The sequence below is a fragment of the Pavona decussata genome, unplaced genomic scaffold (assembly GCF_977016875.1).
Source record: "Pavona decussata unplaced genomic scaffold, jaPavDecu1.1 SCAFFOLD_157, whole genome shotgun sequence".
NCBI lineage: Eukaryota > Metazoa > Cnidaria > Anthozoa > Scleractinia > Agariciidae > Pavona > Pavona decussata.
This window is the reverse complement of record NW_028145569.1, coordinates 370,612-389,623: the sequence shown is the minus strand read 5'-3', so window position 1 is coordinate 389,623 and position 19,012 is coordinate 370,612. Positions and strand designations below refer to the sequence as shown.

At 39.8% G+C, this 19,012-nt stretch overlaps 1 protein-coding gene and 1 long non-coding RNA gene across 4 annotated transcripts in view; one reads left to right on the top strand and one right to left on the bottom strand.

The window, feature by feature from the left end:
* LOC146465054 (sterol carrier protein 2-like) overlaps positions 1 to 7,864 on the top strand; it is a 17,599-nt gene extending 9,735 nt beyond the window's left edge. Inside the window, exons 10-18 of the mRNA XM_085128899.1 lie at positions 904 to 1,054; positions 1,964 to 2,015; positions 2,848 to 2,943; positions 3,882 to 3,989; positions 4,159 to 4,312; positions 5,159 to 5,252; positions 5,730 to 5,859; positions 6,664 to 6,740; positions 7,139 to 7,864. Of these exons, the coding sequence (XP_084985025.1) occupies positions 904 to 1,054; positions 1,964 to 2,015; positions 2,848 to 2,943; positions 3,882 to 3,989; positions 4,159 to 4,312; positions 5,159 to 5,252; positions 5,730 to 5,859; positions 6,664 to 6,740; positions 7,139 to 7,234 (958 nt within the window). The 3' untranslated portion in view covers positions 7,235 to 7,864. The remainder of the gene's footprint in view (positions 1 to 903; positions 1,055 to 1,963; positions 2,016 to 2,847; positions 2,944 to 3,881; positions 3,990 to 4,158; positions 4,313 to 5,158; positions 5,253 to 5,729; positions 5,860 to 6,663; positions 6,741 to 7,138) is intronic.
* LOC146465053 (uncharacterized) lies at positions 7,720 to 19,012 on the bottom strand. 3 transcript variants are annotated; one of them, XR_014868350.1, is made up of 2 exons: positions 18,891 to 19,012; positions 7,720 to 9,038 (listed from the first exon to the last, which is right to left on the bottom strand). It is a non-coding gene; the product is annotated as an uncharacterized LOC146465053 (long non-coding RNA). The 3 variants fall into 3 exon arrangements; XR_014868352.1 differs by lacking the exon at positions 18,891 to 19,012 and adding an exon at positions 16,659 to 16,789; XR_014868351.1 differs by lacking the exon at positions 18,891 to 19,012 and adding an exon at positions 10,643 to 10,777.

Here is a 19,012-nt window from a genome sequence, read left to right as displayed (position 1 = left end):
CATTTTGACAACCTGAAGTCGTCATCAGAGTCAAGTAAAGTGTGGAACATCACTAGATGGTATAAATGTTTCTCAACTGTTATTGACCTGATTGGTCAAAGTTGATCTGTTATTGGTCGTTTATCAACAAAACGGCTTCACTGACAAATGATCTTGGTTGAGTGACCCATGAAAACATGTGTGACAATCCTCCACAATGCAGAGATCGGCTTCTCAAAACTTACACTACACTGTATTTGCAACAAGCCCTGGTCACTAGCATGCTTTCTTACTAACCGCTGTCTCTTGAAGTGATTTTACTCATTGGAAGCTTTGCTCCATGCTGCTAACATTAGGGAGCTGAAACAACGACGACGGCAACGGCAACGAAAACGTCACCTGAAAATATAACTTTATTTCAGTTGTGCTACTTCGCGATTATTTCACCTCGCTCAACCTTTACGAAAATGGCGAACTATCCAGCAACCAAATTGGTAGGAGTGGCGTACAAGTTAAGAAAGAAAATGAAAAATTCACCGCCTTGCGTTCACGTTCCCCATAAAACCTTAAATGTGGTCATTTGACGTTGTTGTTTTGCAGAGGACGGCAAAGAAATGTACCAAAATGTAAAATGCACGTGCAGAGCGATTGTTTTTTGCTCATTAAAGCTGTTGTTTTCGGCGTTGTCGTTGCCGTTGCCGTCGTCTTTGCTTAAGCTCCTTTTTGTTTTGTGTAGCTGGCTCTTTGTTACACTGAAAACCCAGCCAAAAAAGTTGCGTTCAGAGCCATTGTGATTAAAAAAAAAAAAAAAAATAGTGGCATATAGGCGAAGAATGCCTGTGAATATCAGAAATACTGTCAGTGATAGAAATTGTTGCAGAATTTGTGTTTGATTTGTTTCATGTTTTGTCAATGCAATTCCAGCCCAACATCAGACGGGAGTGCAGCAGCCATCTTGGCAAGTGAAGAGTTTGTCAAAAAGCACAGCCTTGAGGATAAAGCAGTTGAGATATTAGGAATGGAAATGGCAACTGACTTTGGCAGCACTTTCAACGAAAACAGTTCTATAAAGTTGGTAAGTTCTCAAGGATTGGCATAATTGTTCGTCAAACCGTCAGACCATTTGATTAGAATGGTTTATTATTTTGGGAACTTCAATGCAGAGTTATTGTTACCTTCATAGAAACGCCATCGCAAATACTTTGGTTATCCTGTAAGAATTCTTAATACCACTGCATTTTTAGATTATAATTATACTAGTAATAATCAAAGATTAGGGGGTGCGTTAGATCTCGATCCCAGGCTTTCTCTCCTTTGTGATGTCATCCGCCCTGCAAAAAAATCTGTGGGGGATTGCAGATGCGCGTCTCAAGATCTATCGATTCACTGAATCAACGTCGTCCCATACAATTTCAACTCCAATCCATATTAGGAGTGCTTTCTTCCTACGTCAAACGCAATAAATATACATGTACACGTACATGTGACCCAAGTAAATGTCCAAAATAAAGTTTACATGTTCCAGTATTAATTTTCGTAAAGCGTTTAGCCACAACATAGTCTTCTTTTAAGGCCAATTTAGACAGTGCAACTTTTGCTTACGACTGTCACATGCGATTTCTGGAGCGCGCGCTGCTCGCGTCATGCAAAAAATCGCACATAAATCTCGTCATTCAACATTGCCTATACCTACGATTGTCGTAGGATTTTAAAACATGTTCTAAAATCCTTCGACAATTTTTTGTGACGTACACAACAGTCGTAAGCGAGTTGTAGGTTTGATTTACACGAAACAATTTGTGTCGTAGGCCTGTCGTAAGCTTGTCGTATGCGACAAAGTCGTACCGTCTAAATCGCCCTTAAAACATCTTGAATCACCTTTAAATGACTGCTAACTTGCAGTTTTTCACAGCTAGGGAGTTTAAATTTCAAGGCCATCATGTGATGAAAGGAAGGGAAGTATAATCTTCCATTTTTTTTGTAGGTCGGGTATGACATGACTAAAGCAGCAGCTAAGAAGCTTTATCAGAAGACTGGTAATTCAATCACTTCATTTTTGTATAGTTCATGTCGCATTATAGAGCTAGTGGTACACGTAGTTCCATCAATCACAGTAAATAAATAAAATAAATGTTATAAATAAATAATAAATCACTTTATTTAAGTGTCAATGTGTTTAGCGCAGAACAGTAAGGGAACTGGTCATAACAAGTTTGTTTGAAGAGGACCCACTTTGTTGGGATTAGGGGGTTATCAAAGACACCATCTATCTCAAGAACATTATCGACAAAATTTTATTGGCTTTAAAATTTGAGTTGACACAGAAATATTGAGCAAGCAAGAGTCAGCATTGCTAGATAAACAAGAAAAGTGAGGTTTGAATCTCATTGTTATATTTTACTGGTGTCTTTTGAGGTTGAGGAAGGAGGGCCCAGGCAGAAACCACCATCTATTTTGTGGCTTGGTGGACTTGTTCGAGTATAGTGGCTTTGACAACTTCCCTAATTGAGGACACTCTCTAGGTCGAACTGGAATTTGGAATACCCAGAAAAAAACCTCTCGGAGCAAGGACGATAATCAACAACAAACGATCACTGCCCCATCATTTTGTAATTGATTGTGCAGTTCACAATAAACAGGACAGCAATTACATGTTCATTCTTACTTTAAAAATCCTTCAACTCAAAACCTTCACTCTTATTTCGTGGATAATGATAAGCTGACCACATTTTGAAAGAGAGAGGTTGTCACTTCACACTTCACGCCAACAAAATATTGTTCTAACAAGTCACTGTAGCTACATGTACGTCCACAATCACGTTACTAGAATGATTAATAACTACCCGACTTTGCCTGTTGTTCATTAAGGTTTGTCACCTAAAGATGTTCAAGTTGTTGAGCTGCACGACTGTTTCTCGGTCAATGAGCTGCTTACTTACGAAGGCCTTGGTCTTTGTCCTGAAGGCAAGTTGAAATCTTGAGTTAATACATTTTACGGTAAAATTGTAAGAAAAAGGAAATTACGAGTGCCCAATGTGAATCGAACCCATTACCTTCCCGAATACCGGTTGGAAGGCTCTACAACTGAGCTATGGGATGCCTGTGTTTCCTTGTTCATGGGAGAACTGTGCTACCTCGTGCATGGGTGACCTGTGCTATTTCGCTCACCACACGGGTCTCTGTGGCATTCCAAGTGGTAATCTGGAAGGTCATGAATGGGTTCAATTCCAGTTGGGCACTCGGAATTTCCGCGCAAGGCGCAGGCATTTAGAACTGTTATTTATCTGTTTATATACCTGTTTCACTTGTTACGAAAAATGTAAGAAGTGGGATATCCTATTACCGTTAGACCTCAAATATTCGTTTCATCTCTTGACATTCTCGAGGGGAGACGTGAATTACTGAAAGCGCGAACTCGCGAGGCACGAAACTCCAAAAGCGTGGTTTCTCTCGTGTGAGTCTCGCACGCTCGTAGTGCCTCTCCCTTGTCTCACTGTTCATTTCCTTGACGCTCCAGACGTTTCGTTCGAGGACTGCGCGCGTTTTAAAATTTAATACGACGGACCAATACATACTTTTTTTGGCCTTTTTTTTTCACGGATTTAGAATTTGCGATAGTCGTCCAAAACATGACTGCCTGGGTAGAAAAGTAATTACTTAACTCCTTAAGCCCTAACAGTGATCGGCATCAAATTTCTCCTTGTAATATCAATGCTTATTAAACCCTTGAGGTCATGAGAATTAAGGATATGATCACCCAAGGTGAATTTTCTTGCTATTTTAATAACTTCTCCCCAATACATTTATAAGAAAAGTATGGGTACAAGATAGAAGAAGTTTGTTCTTTGATATTAGGGGTTTAAGGGTTAAGATAGTGATACTTAGCTCTGTTGTCGTTGTAGGTCAAGGAGGTCAGTTGGTGGACAGTGGAAACACTACTTATGGAGGGAAGTGGGTTGTGAACCCTAGTGGAGGGCTCATTTCCAAAGGACACCCTCTAGGAGCAACAGGTAGCCAATCACATTCCCTCTAAGTTGTGTGGATGTGATCTTTAGTGAGATGCAATTCAAGTTTCGTATTGATGTACCTGCTGACTAGTTATAGAATCGATGTTTTAATCACCACTTGCGACTTCAGGTTTTGACGATCACATGTACCTTGTTGTTCTTGTCTCTGCAGGTCTAGCACAGTGCACTGAGCTTTGTCGCCAACTTCGCGGTGAGTGTGGCAAACGGCAAGTCTCAGGAGCTAGAGTGGCACTCCAACATAACCTTGGTCTTGGCGGGGCAGTTGTAGTGGCCTTGTATCGGTTAGGATTTCCCAATCAAAGAAGGTAAAGTATTCAGGAGACAAGAGGAGACCATTTACAGGTGCCAAATCTCTGTAGAAGCACTTGGTGTTTGTTGTCATACATATACGTTGTGAAGTGCAAGACTTTTAAAACTGTAGAATGGGCCCTTTGTAGCTAACGGTCACAAGGTACAGAATCCGCCATGTTGGAGAGCAAGTTGCGCACTGGGACATCCAAAACTTCACTTCATCCCGTGACTTCATCCAGGCAAATTTGAATTTTCTGTTTTGGATGTCCCAGCGCGTAGCTTGCTCTCCAGCATGGTGAATTCTGTACCATGTGACCGTTAGCCGCGAAGGGTCCATCGTTTTTCGCCTCCATGCAAGGCAAGATCTACAGTGTTGTAGTGGCTACAGCTGTATGCACTTTATTAAATTGTTGAATACAGAGTTTTCGTTGGGGAAGAATATCGTACGTAATGTGTTTTAGTTTTCTTTGGTACTGTCAAACAGATTGTTAAGCAAATACTGAATTAAATTGTACCTTGAGTCTGCAGTAATCATCTCATATCCAAAAAGGATGAGTGGAATAATTGTTTTATTAAAAACAATCAAGAGATATTGTTAGATCTTGCTGATTTCGCTTTGCAAGAACAACCAGAAGGCAATTTAATGGACAGTATTTCTCGGGCATGGTATAATGGCTAAGCCAATCAAATCTCTGGAATGGCGTTATACAATGATCCAGTTTTTAATAGTACGGACTAACCACTCCTGTACAGAGACGTTCACTTGGCTCTTCAATGTGAGTAATCCATATAACGTGTACCGTGATGCCAGATAGGGGGCTAGGAACTTACGATATGTTGTATCGCTCGTTTGTCGTCAGGTATCGTCCAGTGCCTTCTTACACCTCGGCAGCGAAAAAAGAAGATTTCAAGGCGGCGGCCATATTTGATGAGATGGAGAAGACATTGAAGGGGGTAAGGGACATAGTACAGTGCCGTTTAAAAGTAAGTTGATAGTCTCTTTCGAGTCTCGGGTCTCGATCCTCGAAACTCGCGAGAATCGAGGATCGAGGCTCACTAGTCGAGAATCGGTTCAACAATTCTCGCAAGTATCGAGTTTCGAGGATCGATTCGACTTTCGAGTGAATCGAGTCTCGATTCTCGCGAGGATCGAGTCGAGACTTTCAACGTACATTTGAGCGGTACTGTAGTTTAAGTTTCAATTCCGATGGCTAACTTCCGTTCGACTGTTCATTCTGAATCTGCCGGTTAAAAGTATTAGTACTTCTATTAAAAGGTCACGTAAAGGGTCACTCGCGTTTTGGGAATTATAACGTGTTTGTTCTTTTTTCTAACTGGAATGCTAATCGAGAATTACTTCCCAATGGAGAGCACCCTTATTACAGTGTAGTTTGTTTATCGTTTCTTTGTTTGTCTTTGTTATCTACCTAGGAAGGTCCTAAACTAGTGAAGAAGATCAAAGGAGTTTTTAGATTCAACATTAAAAACGCAAGCGGAAAGGAAGCGTGGTGGATTGTGGACGCTAAGAATGGAGACGGCGCACTTAAGTTTTTAGGATCAGGTAAATGATTTGTTTTGAACACGGACATTCTTGAACTTGCCTTGTAATCTCTTATGGTCCCAGTTGGGAGATTTTGTTTGAACATCAATGTTTGGTCCAGTAGTAAGGAGTAAATATGTGCTCGTCATTATAATAGGGTTAATAGAGACCTTTTATAATCTAGACGCCCTGTTATTATAATGGAATTAAAATGTCATGTTACATGCCATAAGACAAATGTATAGTAGTATTGTAGACCACACTTAATTTATAGATGAAGATTTACTCTCGGGCAGTGTATGATTTTTAGGGGATAAAAACACGTACGCTTTTTCCGTCTGTCGTCCGTCGTCTGCAGGTCATTTTGCCCGATCCTTTCCGCTATTCTAATCCCCGCGAGTAAAGGCTTTAAGACAGTCCCTTCGTGTAGCTGAGGTTTTCAGTTGAGTGTCGAAAGTAATTCGCGTTTGCTTTGGTTCTGCTTCATTATACCCTGTGATTGGCTGTCAAAATTCGCGCCACTTTCTCAGCCAATGAAAAACAAACTCAAAAACAATGTGACTTGGTCGCACAGATTTTCCCGCGCTTGGCGCCGGCTACATGTATTTTCTTCCACTTCTGATTGGTTCATTGCACTGTTTACGTCTGTTGTGATTGGTCAGAGAAATAACTTGATTTTGGCTTTACGACACTCAGTTGAGGACCCCGCTATGGTAACGAAAGATAAGCACCAAGGCCGTGAGCCACTAGGCTCAAGAGAGACAAACGGACTTTGCATCGATAAAATGTTCCTTTGTACTGACAGTGTTATAAACCTGTTTGCAGACAAAGCTGATTGTACAGTTAGCATCGGCGATGACGACTTTGTTAAACTTATGACTGGAAAGTTGAATCCTCAAACGGTAAGTCTCAAGACTCTTGTCTTTGAACTTATTTCTCGCTGTGAACGTCTGTTAAATTTGTGCTAAACACTGTAGTATTACAGTGGAACGTTTAAGGAAAGAAACTATTTTCAGGTTTACTTTATAAAATATACACGACTTAAACGCTTCACGGACAATTTTTTTAAGTTTACTCCATTAAGTAGTTCCCGATGATAGCGCAAACACTGGCTTTAGTTGTACAATTCTCACAGAAACCTTGAGACCTAATACCCTCGATGCATCTTGTTTGTCGATCTTTTTTTTTTTTTTTTTTTATCAACGTTCGTTTGGTTGTGCACCCAAAACTCCGTGGATCATTGACAAGAAAACTCGAGTGTGTTATCGTTGTATCAAACAGCCGTCTATTTTTCCACCAGGCTTTCTTCCAAGGCAAGCTCAAGATTAAAGGAAACATGGGTCTGGCAATGAAACTGAGAGAAATTCAACCCAAGGCCGGAAAATCTAAGTTGTAGATGCAGTGAGCTTGAAATGAAGTTTGGCGGAAATCAAATCGATGAATACGGCGTGGGGTAAAGAAGAGTCATTTTGCCGTAAAACCATAAATTTTCAACTGAGATGTTTTTGTGATCATTCATGAAAAGGAATCAAAACGACGATCTGATACAAAAAAGGTTTAGTTTTAAGGTGTTTGATACTATAACGTGACGATAATCAACGAAATCGATCGAAAAATAAATTATTCTCTCTTAGGACTTGCTTGCCAGGGACCTGGTTGTCTCCTGGTATAACATTAATATACCGAACAATCAGTAGTAATCATTTTTATATAAGGATTTTGAAGTCAATGGAATGCGTTCGCTGTGTTCCGAATATCATATGCGATGTCTCTTAAATTATTAAGAGCTTAGCAAACTCGAAAAAAGGCCATAATCGTTCATCTGAAAGTGATTGCAAATTTCTTTGCAGCATTGAAAGCAGAATTGCCCATTCTACAAAATACTGTAGAGTTTGTTAGTCCTTCATTTTTATTTCACAAATGTAACCTCCACTTATCATCGTACATAATTTTTTATACGTGCAATTTAGTTGTCGTGCACATCTTGAAATAAATAAACTGAGTCGATACGTCTTATGGTAACTTGTTCAAGTGTCTCTGTCCTTCATTCTTAGGGTGGCTCGCTAGAGTATGTACAGATCACCTACTCTAACTAGTATGAGTTACAAAGGAATAAAATAGTTCCTTTTGTCGTGTGGTATTTGTCCATAAAGGTTAACAGAAAGGACACTAACACACTTCCAAGATTTATCCTTAGTCTCTCGTGTTTCCAATTTCTCCAGTGAATTTCTCGGTGAATTTTTCAAAACGTTGCCATCGCTTGGGCCCTACTGACTACTGATCTTAACAAAAAAAAATTAAAAAATAATGATGATGATGATGATAATAATAATAATCATAATAATAATAAACACGGAAAAGACTTTGCGTCTTTGTTTTAACTCATGCAGATTTCTAAGCCTTGTGTCATTGGCAGTGCCCGCTTGGTCAAGAAATATTGGTAGAAGGCCACTCTTACTACTTTAATAGTAAAGTCACTGTTTCTTGCGGCCTATGAATCTTGTTCTCTATAAATACCATGCTTTGGAGAAAGAAACTGGTTTGAAACCAGTTTTCAATCATGTTCAAAGCGATAACACGCCGGCTGGGGTTGATGAGTTCTCTGCGTTTTTGAAGCATCTACACAAACGTTGCTTGCGAATCTAGGCTTTCAAGGCTACTGCTGATAGTCTTAAGTTTTAAGTAAGTGTCTCGTCTCCTGCAGCAATCTCCATTGCAAGAATACAATACAAGAAGTAAGCACGATAAAATGGCTACAGATGCGAATAGGATCGCCGACAAAATCAGATAGGGTTTTGGTAAAATCAGGATGTGATCCTTTGAGGTCGAGGTCGTGCTGTCGCATTTTCCACCACCATTGCATTGTTGCACACAGTGTCTGGCATTGCACTTGAAAGAGCATGATCCAGACAGACACCGCTGTCTACAATAATGGACGTCGCTGGTGCATTCCATTTGGCAGTTGTGACATTCTTGGTAGCATGTCCCGGATGAGCACGTGAGTGACTTGCAGTCAGTGTTACCGCAGGCTTGGTTACATTGGCTGGAGGCGTGGTTACGATCAATTGTGCCGCACTCGCATGAGGTACCGTTGCACTGTTGAAAGCTCGTCTGTTTTGAAATTATCATGGGGTGTCTATCTGACATCGCTTTTGGAACCAGAAGCACAGTGAAGATAAAAATCTGACGAAGCATTTTGTCTGCAAGAAATAAAAAAATAAAACATTCGTCAAAGGTGCTGACCGATTGTCCCGTGAACCTAGTTTAATGGCCTAAGCTCCCACGAGTCTCCTGTAGCTCAGTGGTAGAGCATCCGAACTAGTAATCGGAAGGTCTTAGGTTCGACCCCTGATAGGAGCACTCGGAGTTTTTTACGAGTATGCCTCTGTCATTAACTGATTAAAACATCATTCTCATGATGTCACTAATGTTAAGAGGGATTAAGAATGAGGTTTTAGCGGGGGCGATATATCTTTCATTTGGATATGGGTGCGTGAATTGATGCTATGATAATCTATAAGGCGATTAAATTATATTAAATTAATAAGGACGAGTGCCTGTTGACGAAGTAAGGATGACGAGTGGGAAGAGGAAAGCGCCGACTAAATTTGTGAGTACATTTTCCACAAATTTCTCAATATCAAGTTCAAATACGTAAAATCCCAAGTGACACCACAAGAATGTACTACCCAATAGCTTTCATTTGAACGGTTACACCGTAGGATTTCATCCGCACACACCCATTAACGTAATAGACCTTATTCGCTCTATATGCTAATTACCACTACAAATTTTGGTCCGCGGAAAAACCGAGATCTCGGTAACCGGTTCAGCCCGCCTTCTCATATGAACACATCGAAATTTTTGTAAAGAAAAGAGTGGCGAGGCGAGATCTCGGAAACCGAGCCAGCCCGGTCGACCGGGCTTATATGAAGAGGACTGCAGTCGTCTCGCCCCAATCCCTTCTCGTTCATACCTCTATGACGGATTGATTTACGGCTAGATAAGCCGGAGGCTTTTAAAGCAAACTTTGATCTTGTCATCATCTTTGGCATTTGATAAATGAGCTGCAAATTGCGTTCCTCAATATAAAAAGCATCTTTCTTTTTGCTTAGATGAATCGTCATAGTCGATAAAATTTCGGATTGAGCTAAAGTTTTCTTAATTTTACTTTCCCAAATTGCTCTGAAATACTTTTGTTCGTTTCAGATTCTACAATAAAAATGTCTTTTTGCGATCAAAACAACTAAAAATCGCTGTTCACAAACTTTAAATGGACTTTAAATATGGTGCGAAACAAACTGTTTGGCGGGAAAAAGCCATGATTCGATCCAAATAATTATAAGTTCCGTTCTAAAAAAAGCTATGAGTTGAGATACTGGGCTACGTCCTTAAAATTTAAACAGAAAACTATTTAACTGAGCTAGTGAGGAAACCTGTAATCGTGCTGTTGATTTTTCTTACATTATCTGCAAAATTCTCCTGGTATTCATACGACGCGCACTATCAAGGAACTGAGGTCCTTACAGAATTTATAACGCGATTTATACATGCAATTTCAAGCCTTTTTGATAATCTGCACCCCTCAAAAATGGACAGAAAAATCCTTCACGAGAAAATCTTAAGTTACAATTCACAGTTTGTTCAGATTTGAAATGTTGCGGAAATCTTTACCTCGAGTTCGAGTTTTTTCCGTACAAAGTATTCCGTCCCATTTCAAAATGGCGGAAATTGTCTTGTAAAGATGTAAAGAATTGGGATGACGAAACAGTTTACCTGAATGCACAGAAAACCGCGTACTAACCTGCAAAACTTCAATAGCTGAATCCCTCAAAACAGTTCTTGTCGAATGGTAGGAAATAAAAGGTTAAGTTTGTGTTTTTAAAACCCGTTTCTCGGTGCAGCGACTTTAAACGCAGTAAGAAGTCAACACTGGACTAAAAATGCTTTGTAAGGCTTTTGTAGGGTAAACTGAAAGTGTTGACTAGGGGAAATTCCCGATCATGACGTCATCTTGACATGGTCTGGTGCGTACAACGTCATTTAAAAAATAAGACGGAAAAGTTTTCTGCGAAAACTAGGAACTTTTTAATGACGTACTTTCCGTTCGATCACGTCCATCGTAAGAATTTACTGCTGAGTATTCGAGGAGGCACGCGTCTTTGAAAATTTATTCACTTGTTTTGGTAATGGAACTTCTCGTGAGGAAGAAGCGAAACAGGCCCGTTCGTGATGACAGATCGTGGCAAAACCCGGCGAAACCGAAAGGTTAAGTGATATCTTATTTCAGGCGAAAGCGAAATCAGCGCCTTAAAAAGATTTTTTTTTGTTTGACTCGATTTTAAAATAAACTGGTGGTCAAGGGCCCCTTGTCTAACAACTGTATAGTAAAATTTGGCGACATGACAAGTCACAAGACGCACTGAGCAAACGAGGTCAGTAATTGTGGACGGAAGGGCGGATTTGTAAATTGCATCGACCATTCCTTCGAACGGGTGAAAATTCGTAGACGATACCAGCAGCTTCGCACTTGGTATACATATTTGCTACGACGTTGCAATTGAGGAGTATGTGGATGTGATCTTATAATTTATGCAGTGTGAATAATCCCTCCATTAAGCTCTTTGTTCTCAAGCCCCCTCGGCTTTGAGCGGTGTGTATGGGGACGGAAATCAATAACAGTTCCAATCGTTTTTTCGCTTTTGCATAAGATAGCTCGTAACGAATATATCATGATTCATCTGCGGTTTTGAGGCTTTCCAAATATACAATAAACATAAAAACACAGCGCTGGACCGAGTTGAACTTGTGGTTAATAGGACCACGCCGTTTTATTCCTTTTTAGAATACATTATGCTACTACATATAACATATGGCCGTAACTACATCTTTTCAAAGCTAAACCTTTGGCCCAGTTTCTACATTGATTTTTTTATAAAAGCCAGCTGACCAGCCAAACCACTTCTTCTCACAATATTTTCTTCGTGTCCACATTGCAAGAAGTTCCGGATCTCAAAACTTGATTGCAACCAGTTAGCTAAACATATTCCCGAGATTTCAAGAGAGAACCGTATATCACTGACTTGTAGAAAACGTAAAAACTTAGTTCTTTCTCGTCCACGATCTCTGTTAGTAAAGCCGACGAAAGTTAGGCCCGATTCAGACGCCGAACTTTTCATGAGCTGAGCCTAATACCTTGAATTAAGGACATGAAAAGTTCGGCGTCTGAATCAGTTGAGAACGGCTGCTTCAATTTGGAACGGCTCAGCCGTTCTTCCCGTCTGGCTCAGTCGGGAATTTCGGCTTTGGAACGGCTTTCATTCAGACGTCGAACTTTTCACGAGCCGAACCTAATGCATAAATTATTATAACGTATTCCGGATACAGTCTCTCGTAGAGAGCATGTTTTGCTTCAAGTAAATTAAGTTCGGCTAATTAAGTTCGGCGTCTGAATCAAAAGGCGGGATTTTCGTGATTTGCGCCGACCGAATTTGAGTTAAGTTCGGCGTCCGAACTGGGCTTTATAGATTGATACTCTGAGGTTAGGCACTCGGAAGATTTTTTTGTCCGACAACGGTTATTTTAAGTAATGACTAAACCGACTGCATGTAAGGCATGTGATCGTGACGTCATTATTTTAAGGCACAGCGGAAAAGACCGTTTTCTTCGAAATCAGGAAGAGCCGGACTTCGTTGTCGACATAATTTCTTCAAGGAGATTTTTACTCTTTGGATCACGTTCATTATTAAGGAATCACTCGCAGATACATACGTTCTTCTCGGCACGTTTCAATAGCTTTTAATTGATTACTATTGTTATTGTTATTATTAAGATGTTTTAAAACTATCGGATCATAGTTAATTGAAGGCAATGGTTATGAAACCTGACAAACTTATTTGTTAAATGTTTTTGTTTGCCTTTTTGGCCTTGACCCTGCACAAAGAACAATAGAATTTGGAATGTGTTGGAGCAACTGACTAATCGAAACGTTTTTGTTAAGATATTCAACTGAGGTGTGAACGTGAAGGATTGTGCACAGTCGCAGCCCTTCCAAATAAATTGTTGCACCATTGTTTTCATGGCAAGGTTTCATAACCAGTCCTTCAAGTAACTATGATCGGATCATTTCACAATAGATCTCAGCAAGCGGAAATAGCCTGTTTGATAAAAGAAAAACGACACAATCAATAAGAGTTGGTTGCCGGAAAAACCGAATCAACACCAAAATGATTTTGAGTACACTACAGATCTTCTCATCGAGTAACTCAATTGTCCGATCATGCAATCAAGGAAAAACGGCTAGGGAAAATTTGTGATGAAGTCCTTTCTGTTAAATTCAAGGAACCACTCGTCCTTTGTAGCCAGCGGACCTCGAGAACGGACACCTCCCTGAACAAGGGCATCTCGTCATTACAGACTGTTTTCTTCGCCCAAAACTATTATAGTACAGCCTTTTCGTATGCCTAGACGGCTAGATAAGTTTCTAAGCCCCTGTCTACTCATGAGGACACGAATCTCTGGAGAGGAAACCCTCTCCTTATCTGTGGCCCCAGTATAGACCCTTCTCCAAAATAGCGGCCGAAAATTCAAATAAGTTAAAATCAAAAACGTATACCAGCACTAGAAAGAGCACGTTTACTTTAGTAACCCTGCAAGGTTTCAGCATATCGGGTGTAATGTCAGCTGAGAAAATGTAAGTTGAAAATGAGAAATATACAGACGTTTGTAAGACTGGGGGTATGACGTACTGACCCCCAGACATACAAACGTCTGTAAATTTGTCAAATTTCATTTTACATTTCCGAAGCTGATATAAATAAACAATAGCCTCCATTTGGCGCGAAAAAATGCTCAGATATTTGTCCGCGGACATTATCTGTTCCGAGAAGCAAACAGTTTTCCGAGAGCGAAGCTCGAGGAAAACTGTGAGCTTCGAGGAACAGATAATGTCCAAGGACAAGTATCTGAGCATATTTTTAAAGCCAAATGGAGGCTATTGTGATTATTATCCTTCAAAAATTTTTTGCAACATGTAGCAACGAGCTTGAGTATTTGAACATTTCGTTTAAGAACAGTTTACCGTCAAAAACGTTTAGAGCGTATGTTGTTTTCTCATACTGCTTTATCGACCAGCAGGTTTTTCTCTCCTTCTGTCACAAAAGCAAACCGTTCCCCCATCTTGACATTAATTTTAATTGGCAAGACGCGCCTTGAAGTTTTTGAAATTGGGGAATATCACTTGGGGAATATCATCGGATATTCCCAGTTTTAGCTGGGGTATATTCGGTCACGTTAGGCGTTTAGACCAATCGAGCGCGAGCGAAAATATTTGATGGATTATAACACCTAATATGCTGAAACTTTGCAAGGTTACTAAAGTAAAGGTGCTCTTTCCAGTGCTGGTATCAGTTTTTCATTCAGTTCAATTTTAACTCATTCAAATCTGTTGCCGCTATTTTGGAGAAGGGTCTATTACCCACTCGTTGGTGATAGATAGCAAACGAAACGTGTAGCGTCGTGGTTGCTGCTTTCATCAACCCATATCCAACAAACTCAAGTGGACCAGCTGTTTTTTAAAAGAACAAACAACACATGCTGCTGATTTCATTTCTTACGAAAACCAGTTTAAGCCAGTTTGATGACCGCTCTTTCTAGGGCATGTCGCACAACGTAGTCCCAGACTGTTGGTTTAGCGGCCATAATATATGAGCCATTATTTTATGTATGCCCCACAGATATAGTAAGAGTACGCGTCATGATCAGGGAGAAAGAAAATATCACTAAATCAACAAGATACAGCGATTTTTCGTGGTTTTTAAATAAAACAAATTTTCCCTCGCGCTGGTTGGATACGAGATGATTGTAGCCACGTACGCTCGTGGAATATGTCATTGTAAACATAGTTAATCGAGGGACTGGTTTGGAAACCTTGCCATGAAAACGATGGTGCTGCTATTTATGTTGGAAGGGCCGTTACCCTGCACAATACTTTGTTTTAACGTTCACACCATAGTTGAATATCTTAACAAAAACGCTTCGATTGGTCAGTTGCTCCAACACATTCTAAATTCTATTGTTTTTTGTGCAGGGTCAAGGCCAAAAAGGCAAACAAAAACATATAACAAAGAAGTTTGTCAGGTTTCATAACCATTGCCTTGAATTAACTATGTTGTAAAGTATCTCATAGTCGCCATGCCAGTTAAAACCCTGGAATTGCATTGTCCAATCAGTCCAATGATCTAATTTCTAATGAAAGCTTATAGGCCCCTGTCTATTCATAGGGATAAGGGCCTCCTGTGAGGAAATCCTTTCTTGTACCTAAAATAATATTGGGGGTTGAAATATGATTCAGAGCTTGTTATCCATTGAAAGCTGTGAAGTAGTTTTAATGACAAACAAAGTGACAAAGGGCACTATCGTCCAACTTGTTGACCCAACGGAGGTCCGGAAAAAATCCACACGAAAACATAAGCATAGCTTTATGAAGAGGGCACAATTTTCTATCGCTATCCCCAAAGAAGAAAATTGATCTTTTAGCTGACACTTGATTGGACAATTCGAAAAGAAGTTTAACAGACTTGCTCAATTTATTACTCGCGGCTGAATGAGGACAAGAAGGGACGTCCATGCAGGCTACATAATATTCAAAAGAAATATTCATTCTTAATAGGCTTAAGTGATTATCCTCGCATCTTAGATGACTTCAGTCCGATAAATAAGGTCAATAACATCTCTAGACTTCGGGCACACGTGCAGTTTGGCGCACGTGGTCCCAAAGTCCAAAATTTATAAGTCGCAATATTTTAGTAGCTAATTCTTTTCCTATACCGTCTCAGAGGGAATTGTTTCCAATTGTGAGTGCGGAAGCTACTAATTAAGCAGTACTTTCCTGTGGTGCTGTTTATTATTCTGTACAAGGTGGTTCTGACTCTGTGAGACAATCAATATTGTCTGAGTCTGTGGATGAAATCCTAAAGTGTGACCATTCAAATGAAAGCCACTGAGCAGAACTTTCCTGTGGTGCTGTTTATTATGCTCTTCTACAAGGCGGTTCTAATTTTTTAGTCTGTGGATGAAATCCTAAAGTGTGACCATTCAAATGAAAGCCACTGAGCAGAACTTTCCTGTGGTGCTGTTTATTATGCTCTACAAGGCGGTTCTCCTTTTTGAGTCTGTGGATGAAATCCTAAAGTGTGACCATTCAAATGAAAGCCACTGAGCAGTACATTCATGTGGTGTTGTTTATTATGCTGTACAAGGTAGTTCTACTTTTTGAGTGTGTGGATGAAATCCTAAAGTGTGACCATTCAAATGAAAGCTGCTGAGCAGTACTTTCATGTGGTGTTGTTTATTATGCTGTACAAGGTGGTTCTACTTTTTGAGTGTGTGGATGAAATCCTAAAGTGTGACCATTCAAATGAAAGCTACTGAGCAGTACTTTCCTGTGGTGCTGTTTATTATGCTGCACAAAGTCGTCCTAACATTTGGGTCTGTGGATGAAATCCTAAAGTGTGACCATTCAAATGAAAGCCACTGAGCAGTACTTTCCTGTGATAATGTTTATGATGCTGTACAAGGTGGTTCTAACTTTTGAGTCTGTGGATGAAATCCTAAAGTGTGATCATTCAAATAAAAGCTACTGAGCAGTACTTTCCTGTGGTGCTGTTTATTATGCTGTACAAGGTGATTCTAACTTTTGAGTCTGTGAATCTGGAAATACTGAGCGTTGAACAATCAAATGTAAAGCCTCTGGGAAGTAATTTGTGAGTGCGCTTATATTTATTATTTTATCCTGCAGTCAAAAACTCACATCACCTTACCTATTTGCAATTGTTGGCAGGTTTATCGATTATGCATGCTGCTTGAACTGCAACTCCTTTTAGTACTGTCTGAATAACTCGCGAAGCGAGAACAAATATTCTACGATATTCGCAGAGTAAATAGTTTGTACAGAAAGAAAAAACCGGTTTGGCGTTTTTTTGCTTCTATAGTGAAAACCTGTTTGCAACACGCGCGTCCTGTTTAAGTATTTTTTTCAAAGATTTTTGTCAAGTTTTGACTAACCATAAAAGGGAAATTATTCTGAGATTATAACTGAATTTGGCGTGCAGTGTCGTGGTAGACTCGTTGTCTGCATTTTTGACTCGCCCGCATGGCTACATTCAGCGCAACTCGTAAAAACTACAACAGCACTACACGGCAACAAAACATCCGACAAGATGTATGTATCCTTCTTCGAAATCTCAGTTGCGGAACCGTACGTGCTAAACTCAGCACAGGCAGCTGGTACTGATAAGTATGTCTGACTTATCTGGATCAAGATTGATTTCCTTTTCTAAGATTTGAAAGTTCTTATCATTGGTAAATGAAGAAGATTTTAACCTTTTCACTTTTAATTCCGCGTTTTAAGCGTTGACGTGACACTGCACTTCAACAGGGTTGAATTCTTTGCTTTTGCCTCGTCTAGCCATATGTTGACGTTCACATAATCATTAACCTCCACTATACTAAAATTCTTAGTCCCGGAAAGATATGCCCAACAGTACATTTTTCAACGTAGTGACATTGAATTGAAATTGAAAATCTTGCTTGTCGCTTGAATACTAAGGTCGGGCATGCGTAGAAATTATTTTTTTTTCGTTAAACAATCTTCATGGGCTCGCCCTTTTCTTGATTGATTGATTGATTGATTGATTGATTGGTTGATAGATTGATTGTGCTTTTTCCCTTCCTTTTCTCCTCGTACGTTTGTGGACCTCTCTCTCTTCCTCTTGGGATTTTGCCAGTGAAAAACATTGTTGATTTTTGAACACTATAACTGGTTAGATTCGATTTTGCTGATTTAGGTGTGTCAGCTCCAAGCTCTTTCTTGCAGCATTAGCTAGTTGTTTGTCTCCAATCAAAAACATCGAGTAGTACAACTTGAGTAACTCCAAATCCCGTTTAAATCCGGGCTTAGCAGTCAAGGGTTATGGGCGTCACCGGAAATTACAAAAAAAAAAAAAACATCGTGCACGATGAGCATGAGCACTGAGAAGAAAGGCAAGTTCATAGTAAGTTGTTGCCTTGTTTTCGCTTTCGTGGGAGCCATCCTCCACGATCTACGTTGAACTACACTGATCTAAGCCTTCGCCATTCTTCTTATATATCGTGCGTTTACACAATGTGCTCAACTGTACGTGCATGGTCGTGACCTTGTAGCCGCGTTTTTGTTCAATTAAAGCGTTATTTAATAGTTGCACAGAAACCTTTTTTTTATAGTTTTTTTTTGAGGCCTAATCCTTTCTGCAGACAAATCTCAAGTGATTCCTTTGAGTGGTTTTATATTATTGGTCTGGGTCAAATCGTTAAGTTTGCCATTCAAATGCAAGGTAATCTCTTTTAAATGAACTTCCTATGGCGTGCTTTAATTAGTCAGTTTCCAATTTTTCTGAATTGGAAATTTTGCCAAAATTCTTCAGTTTGTTGACTTAAGCCTATAAGGGGGTTGTTTTGTAAAACTTAATTGTGAACCCTTATAACGGCTTCTAGCCTTTACGCTCGCAATTCTCTTTATAAGTAGTTCTATTTATTTCTTATGCTTTTGTGAACGCTTCAATCAATAAATTTTGCAGAATTTGGGTTTTTTGTCTGAGCGTTTTTTTCCTGAGTTGATTAGGGCTCTGTCTAAGTCAGTATTCCGATCGACCGGGTCTATAAATTTTTCGTAAGTCAAATCACGCCTCGAAGACTGCTTGTTCATTCGGTAAGGTGTGGTTTTAGATTTGGCCTTCTTACTGTGGAAGAAACAAGAAACAAAACAAAAAAGAAACTCTTATGCGATCTGGCTTACACTGTGGATGAAATCCAAAATTTAAGTGCAAATAAATCAATATTCAAGTGAAATCGCTTGAGCAGTGCTTCTGTGATGTTATTTGTCAAAGCAAAGCAAATGTGAATTTTGTGCCATGTCCAACAAATGCTTCGTCTCGTATAAGCTTTTAACTAGGGGCTTATTTAAAGACCAAACATTAATAAGGAGTTGCTTGCTGGCGGTTAGTGCTCTCACTTACCTTGATATTCTGCAGAGGTAAGAATCGTTCAACTGTGTCGATCCTCAAATCAGTGCGTGCGAGTTGAAGAAAAGGGAAACTAAACTGGGTGCACTTTGACGTGATCAAAACAAAATGTGTTT